The sequence below is a fragment of the Buceros rhinoceros genome, unplaced genomic scaffold, assembly GCF_000710305.1.
Source record: "Buceros rhinoceros silvestris isolate BGI_N320 unplaced genomic scaffold, ASM71030v1 scaffold28950, whole genome shotgun sequence".
Classification (NCBI taxonomy): Eukaryota; Metazoa; Chordata; class Aves; order Bucerotiformes; family Bucerotidae; genus Buceros; species Buceros rhinoceros.
The window spans coordinates 1,837-9,843 of record NW_010391744.1 but is presented as its reverse complement, the minus strand read 5'-3'; the positions used below and the strand labels follow the sequence as shown (position 1 = coordinate 9,843).

The 8,007-nt window shown below is 47.4% G+C and overlaps 1 protein-coding gene across 1 annotated transcript; it reads right to left on the bottom strand.

Annotated features, from left to right (window-relative positions):
* Nucleotides 1-1,001: 1,001 nt before the first annotated feature.
* Nucleotides 1,002-5,360, bottom strand: LOC104499427 (calmodulin-binding transcription activator 1-like; the record flags this gene model as incomplete). Its single annotated transcript, XM_010142935.1, has 2 exons — nucleotides 1,002-2,956; nucleotides 5,220-5,360. Coding segments are annotated over 2 exons (2,096 nt in total), but the record flags the coding sequence as incomplete, so codon positions are not given.
* Nucleotides 5,361-8,007: the final 2,647 nt, after the last annotated feature.

Below are 8,007 nucleotides of genomic sequence, written 5' to 3'. Positions count from 1 at the left end.
AGCAAAGGGCAGGTGAGGCTGGGTGAACGGGTGGCAGGGTGCCTTCAGCTGCCCACTATGCCCAGGCCTGCACCCCACCCTGCTGGCCACAATGGACTTGTCTGAAGAGAGAGCAACTCAGTGGAGGGCAGAAGCTCCTGAAGGAGGCTCTTCATCAGTGCCCACAGGCCATTGCTGCGTGCCAGCAAGCCTAGTTTCTTTCCAGCTGCAGAGTGAACACCCGTTCTCACACCGAGTCCTGCACTGCAGAGTATGTGAACCCCTAGAGCCACTGAATAGCCACTCACCTCCGCGGAGCTGTCAGAGCATCATTCAGCTGAAGGTTAAGCCACCCCATCTGCTTATTACTGCACATTTCTGCTGGCTCGCCCACTGGCAAAGAGGCATCCAGTGGTGTCAGATGCACGCTACTGGGGCTGGCATCACAGGACTGGTAATCAGACAGTGCCAGCCAACGGGAACAGGCAGATCTTTCCCCGAGCAGTTGTAACACACCTCTGTAAGCTAACAGCTGCAACAGTGCTCCAAGGCTGGGCTTACAAAACCATAAAGGGCCACTTTTTTTCTTCAGGACCTGTCTCTGCCTTACTGGCTCAGAACAGCCTCTCTCCTCCAGCATTCTTTCACTCAGAAAAGCCTGCGCTGCTGACGTTTTTAACTTGTGGAGCACGCGACTGACTTTGGATAGTCTGTAGGATGGAGGTGAACGCTGACCTCATTAAGGCAATGCAGGTCCGGAATTTTTCTGCTAAGAACATCAGAGCCAGATGTAAGGATCAGCTCAGTTTGCAAATTCAACTGCTCTAATGTAGCTTGGTAGCACCAGGAAGCCATCACGTGGGAAATGCTTTGCTTTTCAGTGAAACAAAACATTTCTATTTGGATGTTCCCTAAGCGAAGAAAGGGCCCTGTCAGGGTAACGAAGTGCTTAATTAGAAGTACACTCAGATATGCAAATGGCCTTGGATGCTCTGACTTCTAAGAGACTTTTTTTTAGAAACCTTGTCAAAGCTTTCACAAAACAGTCCTTGGGAGCCCTCAACAACAAAGCAATGGAAGAAAAGGCAGTCAACGTTAATGAGTAAAAGCCCTAGACTTACCTCAGGGTAAGACCACTCTGGTGAATAATCTGTCACCATGAACAAGCGCCCACTCTGCTGGAGCAACCCCAAAGTGCCTTGTGCTGCAGCTGCTGAGACCACCTCAGCCACATGCATGTACGCCATCGTGCTGGCTCCGTTCTCTGTGCTGCTGAGCTGCATGTTGGCTTGCTGAGGACTGCAGCAAGGAATGCACATTTCAGCCTGGTTGTAGGTTGCCCTGTTACTGTCTTCAGGCTGAGACAGTCCGGCACTGTCACCTGACACCAGCTGGTGTCCATAGAGAGCATTGCTCCCACCCTCAACCGATATGAAATCATTAATTAGATCAGAAAACTGGTTGCTGAAGGAGATGTCAAAGTGGTCCAAGTTAAGCTCCATGTTGGAGGAGTTATTTAAGCTGGGATGGGCCACAGGATAGAGTCCTTGTACCATGTTTCCTTGGAGAATAGGGAGATTGTTCCCATTCCTGATACCCCCATTGGCCTCTGGCTGCAAGTAGTGTTCTGTGTTGCAGGCTTGAAGATCCCCTGATTTAAGTAGATTTTCGTTCCCTTCTGCCTGCTGGGAGGTCTCCATGGGAACTTCAGCTTCCGCAGTCATAGCCTGGAAGTTTGCTTGGAACTGCATGAGCTGGAGAGAAGAGGTGGACTCTATTCTGGTTTCCACTGTGCCATTACAGTTGGAAGTGGTTTGGGACGAGGACTCTGTTTTCACACTGGGGATTCCTAATGTGTTCACAAATGAGCCACTTGTGTCGTTCAAATTGTTGTGAGTGTTTTGCTCAAGGGGAAGAGGTTTGCTGGCATCCTGCAGAAAGAAGCTGGGGGAAGGGGTCTGATGAACGTGAGGGCTCTGGACAGTCTGATTGAAGCTGGAAGAATAGTCTTTGTTGGAGTCAATGGCACTGAAGTCCATCTGCTCCAGGGTGGTACTTGGGCTCAAACCTCCTCCAGATGGAAGCAAACCTGAACCAGTAGTGAGGGTGAGAGTGTTAGATGCAGAACTGGAGGAAAATGCTTCTTTGGACATCTGTTGTTCGAAAGATGTGTCCTCAGTCTTAATTTCTTTCGTGAGGGTTGTGTTGAAGTTGAAGCTACGTTCCGTTGTGGGTGACTGCCTTATGTTGGTACTGATGCTGTCACTTTTCATACCTCCTCCACCATAAGTCTGCCCTTGCTTGGGATTGTTAAGAAAACAGTCTGGGTCAAAATTCATGGTGGTTTCTGGAATTTTTCTATTTCCATCTAAAGTTGTGGAGAGCACAAGTTCCTCAGAGACAGTGCTCGGTAGCATCGACAAGCTTTCTGAACTGCCGGTGGTTGGAAAAGCAAATTTGTGCCCGTCTGAACTCACAGCAAGTACCAGTCCTTGTGCAGCTGCATCTGAGGACAGAAGGTGTTGATTTGGGCCGGAGGTGGGTGACATGGTATACACAGCTTCACTGGTGACTTCTGACATAAACACGGTGGCACTTTGTGACAAGCTTCCCATAACTGACGCTACAGCCATACTGGACACACCAGTGACGGCCGGGCTATCCGCCATATCCGGGTCACTATTTAATCCACTGCTGATGGACACAGGAGAATTCTGGGTCGTGTCAGGGACCTCCACCTGGTTGGTGGAAGAAACCTCAGTGCTGTTTTGATGGAGCAACACCGGTTTCGCCACTTTGCCGTTCCTCTTCTCTCGGCTGGAGGCCTTGCCATGGCTGTGCTCGTTCTTGCCTTCAGAGACATCGTTATTTTGTACCTCTGAATGAGCGCTGTACCCACCTGTCCTTGGCTCGACCTTTGGTGATATGATGCGATGTTTGGCACTGTTACACTTGTGATGCACACTGCTGCCTGCCCCTGCGCCAGAAAACAACATTTGACATTCAGGAAAGGCAAAGCTAAGACGATGCTAGTTGTGTATCTCACGGCTGGAGCGAAGGAGAGCCTCGCTTACGCACACCTGTGTGTGACAGACAGCAAGCACACATACGAGGGAGCAACAATTTCTTGCCAGTGCCGGATTTAGAGCTCCCTTTCTGTCTAATGCATAGATCCATGGTATGCAATGACAGCAACCTCAAAACAGGCGCAGGTGCACCCCTTCCCTCAACCCACGTAGCACTTACCCCCCTCCTCCCTGCCCCACCAGACCACAGGTTAGAAGGAGAGGAATTGGCATCTGTGACAAGTTGGAGTGATTTAAACGTGCCCCATCTCAGTGCAAAGTCTGCAGAGCGAGGGCTGCTGCCGTCAGCTGTGGCAGAGGGTTTCCACCTCGCAGTCCTGCTTCGTCTGCACCACGGACAATACCTCGCCCCCCTGCGACACAGATGCTCAGCTCTTATGCTGGCTGGTGTCGGGTAATGTGACAACCGCTCTCATGGGCTGAATGCTGACTGGTAATCTGGAGGTGATAGAGGCTGTAATCATGTTCCTGTCCCCGGCATCACCCTGCTGTCTAGACTGCAACCCCGATTTCCTTGTCATCACTATGTCTATTGCAGCTGCCAATCAAATTATTAAAGAAGCAGTACATGAGCCAGCACAAAGAAAGCTTTCCCTCCCATAAGGATGGTGTTGTGTTTCTCTCCTTCTAAGCCGTTCACATGCTGACAGATAAACATTTCGTCCTTCGAGAGTCATGCGCAGAGCGCACGATTGGTATCGGAGCAGCCGGAGAACGCTCAAGCAAAGGTCACCAGGAGACAACCCTCCAGGGAGTTCAGCCAGCTGGCGCCTTCATGGGCCCCACAGAAGATGAGCATCACCGGAATTCCTGGGAGCTTGGAGATCAGGTAGGATGATGTAAAGAATTCTGTCTGCAAAGGCATCCTGGCCACAAACTCTGGTGCGGGGGCTGCTTTTGTTGTTTGAAAAAAGAACAGCCCATGAATTTTTGATGTTTTTTTCCCTTAATTGATTCATTTCCCCTAGAATGAGCTAAGAACATTAATTATGGTACTGTATAATGACTGAAGGGGAAAGAAACCTCCTCCTTATAGCTAATGGCTACAATTATAAATGCCATCTTCTGGGTAACAGAAATCGTCTATGCAGCCGCTGCAATTTGCTAAATCTTTTGTTCCTTGCCCTTGAAGGGGGACTTCTCTATTATGTGCTCAAGATTTGAATCAGGTCACTCAAAGTAGTTCAGGACAGTGCTTTTGAGACTAAACGCAGTATTAAATCTCTCTATTCTCCTAGGTATAGAGAGGAACAGGAACAAGGGAGAGGCTTTCATGCTGCCGCCTGTGCGGATGACAGTGAGGAACTGGGATGCGTGTCAACGTGCAGCCCGTTACAAAACAAAGAGATACTGTTATGTGAAAAAGCAAGCAGCAGACTTAGCACAAGACGAAACATCAAAGGGAAGAATAAAAGGACTCGTGTTCAGATCTGCAAGCCTGGATCAAATGCTGAGCCTTAAGGGCTGGATTTTAATCCAAACCCAGGTGTTTCAGAGGTCATCATTCTTACTTAAGTCTTGATTGTATAATGCAACTGCCCAAAAAAAGAAGAAAAAATAAACCCTTTGAAGCACCGACAGCTTTCCTTTATAAATTTAGCTAAAGACTAATTAATGTGTCATGTATTTTACTTGGCCAAAGAACTAGGAAGGAGTGGCTATAAAGGAGATGAGTTGGAAAAGTGAATCAGCTTCTCACTCTCTACAATAGGCTAATAATAAAAGATGCTGTGTCTTGCTCTTGTAGTCTCACTCAAAACAAAGCCATCTTCTTTAACAGGAAAGAAGTCGCCAGTACTTTCAGGATACCTAAACAAAACCTGTCTTATCCCAGTGATACCTTCTAATTAACCCATTTGCTGCACCAAAGTGGGCTGCAGGGCACAGAGTTCAGAGGCTGAAGTTGGGAGAACATTCAATTTTGAGGCTTTGATAATAAAATTGGAGCATGTAGAAGAGAATAAGCCTTTTTGAGCAGGTCACATATGGAGAGTATGAGAATTTGCACATTACAAAGTGTTGACATTTTTTTACTAAAGTTCCAGCTGCAGTCGTGGTCTCAAGGTTTCGTGGCACAGTGTTTTTCAGTACTACAAACCTACTCCAAGTCTGGGTTAAGCTGTGATCTGTTTTGTGCCCTCCCGAGGTACTCACCCAAGGTACCAGTGCAGAGACAGTTGTGTGTCCGAGGCTGCGGTTTGGTCTGGTGACTATCGAGGATCTGCTGCACGAGCTGTTCCACCGAGAACCCTGAACTGCTGTTGCCGTTGCTGCAGGTCCACTTAATGCCATGAACTGCAAAGAGAACAGTAAATCTTCCCATCAGAACCTTCAAAACCACACCGGAAGCCACCAAAAGTCACCCCAAAGGAACAGCAGAAACCCTTTCCTGCTGCTTTTTGTCAGAACTGAAGGAGCCCTACAAAAAGCAGCAGGAGTGGTTATTGCTTTGATGTTCTCTGCTCCCTGACATCGACAGGCTTCCAAATGCAGCTCCTGGATTAGGCACGTACAGCGGAAAAAAAACCTCAGGAGAGTGTCCTTCTCCATGCCAGTCTGCAGTTAACGGTGGTGTAAGGGCTGTCTGAATAGTGCACGCGACCGTCGGTAAAAACCTGAAAGCAACAAAACCCTCGTATTTCATTCACGTGAACCAGCACAATTCCACAGAGCGTTTTGGAATCTTTTTCTGTCTAATATGAAAACAAACCCAGTTAGTTCTATAATAAAACCAGCAGCCAAAAATACACCAGGATAATAGCAAATACGAACCTTTTGCCAGGTCTTCACTGTCAGATCCTGGTTGGCAGCAGTGAAGACTGACTCATCTTTTGGGAGTCACTAACAGACACTGTGTGAGTTCCTCCTCAGAGCTGGACAGCTTTTTAGTGATTTGGGAAAACGGACGGGAGGGTGATGCTGCAGAACATGTTGCAAACTGAAGGTCCCTTCTCGTGGGGACTCTCATGGCCTGAGAGCTATTTAAATAGGAATGCTAAAGTGTAAGCACATAAATTATTTGAATAAAGGCTCCCTCTCAATTTTTTAGATGCAGAATTGCACACAACAGAGATACTCTCAACCTGATTTACAATGGAAGTAGCATTTATAAAATACTTTCTTCGTAATAACTGACTCAAAACATCTTCTGTCTCCTTTAATGTCTCTCGAAGCGATTTATATGTGCATATTATTTATTTATCCTTCGTGAGCACCAGAGCTCCCTTGCAGATTTTGGAAAGCGCTGGTTGGTGGCGACGTCATTTCCACGATGTCCTCGTGCCTGCAGCTCAGGCCTGAAGTGTCTTTTCATACTCCAGCAAAGCACCTTGTATTCTAAAATCCTTACCCGGAATATCCCGGATCAAAGGTAAAGGTCACAGGGACTTCAGCTGTGTAGGATTAAGCTCTGAACACCCAGGTCCCTGCGCGGTGAAGGGCCTCGATGTGAGCTCACAACAGGCTGGCAGCTGCACGTGGGGCTGATAACCGCCGCACAGCCACAAGTGTCGGCAGACCCTGGGGCCGTGAGCTGCTTCAAGCAAGAAGATCCGAAGCAAAGGAGGGCACGGTTATGACAGCTGATGACCGCTCTCACAGAGGCAGGGTATCACGTGGATCTCCTGCTCTCCTCCGTGATGCTGCTTATTTAGTGCCTTATAAACAGCCAGTGGAAGAGAGTTCCCGGATCTGCTCTGTGAAGCACTTTTATCGCTTTTTTTATCACCTGTTGCTGTGTTGCCTCATCACCCACTGATGGTATTTGCCTAACAGCAGCTCATCGTGGTCTAGTTTTATGGTACAGAATTTGGATTTTTATTGGCTGGGCCAGATAACTTGCAGAAATATTGTAAATAAGGTTTACAAGTATTCTTCCTCATATTACTATTTAAAGTGCTGCAGTTAGTTTAGTAATGAGTCCCTCTGTGCTTGCTTGACAATCACATTTGTTGTTATCATACCCAACAGATTTTGCTTTCTAGTACGTTCACAGTTTCGAATTTCCTCTTAACACTCAGTATCCGCTATTGTCTCTACGTTTAAGTTAAATACACTTACTGCTTCAGAACCTCCGCTCACATCCAGTTTATTATTCCAGGTACATTATTCTGTCACACGTGATGCTATGCCTAATAAGTAATGTTCAAATAGCAGTTTTGCAAAAAATATATTGACAGTGAGATTAAAGCGCAGTAAAGTAGTTGGAATACTTTCAGCTATACTATATGAAGTTACTAAACTGTAATTGTTACTGAGGGACTTTGTGGTAAGGTATTTCTGGTTACTTCAGCACTGCTTTGCTGAAGAAGTGAGCTCACGCACGTGCTGCCAGGTATAGACAGTCCGTTCTACAGCAGCGTACCAGGGTTTGCTCCCTGCTGCCCCTAAATCCCGTGATGAGCAGCACGTTACGGGGGGCAAGCCTGGTGAGCGCGTCGTGTCTCAGGGCTTGTGTGATCATGATGATGGCTCTTAAGCCTGAATCAAGCTGTGAGCTGGAAGCTGGGAAATAACGGACAGTTTTTTAGCGGGACACTTGCCGTGCCATGCCCGTTGTTTTCAGATCCTTCCAGTATAACAAAGTCCCATCGTGGATCTGTTGCTGCTGAGGAAGGGTCCTTCTAGCCTGGCTCCAGCTGATCCTACAGGCTCCGGCTCAGCTTCTGGCGACACAGTGCGACTCTTTTCAGTGCTTATGCTCCTCATGTGTCGTGAAGTTTATAAAATAAAAAGCCAGTGAAGAGTGACAGATTGCAAGAAAAGGGACGTCTGGATGCTTAATGCAAATTACCCACTATCTTGGCACATCCAATATGCAGATTTCCTCCCTCCCCCTTTTAAAGAAAAACTCCTGTGAGCTGGTGAGTAGTTAGTGCAGAATACCAAATACTATCAGGATGGCTTTTAACATGTCACGCTTGGCTTCCTGACACATAATGAA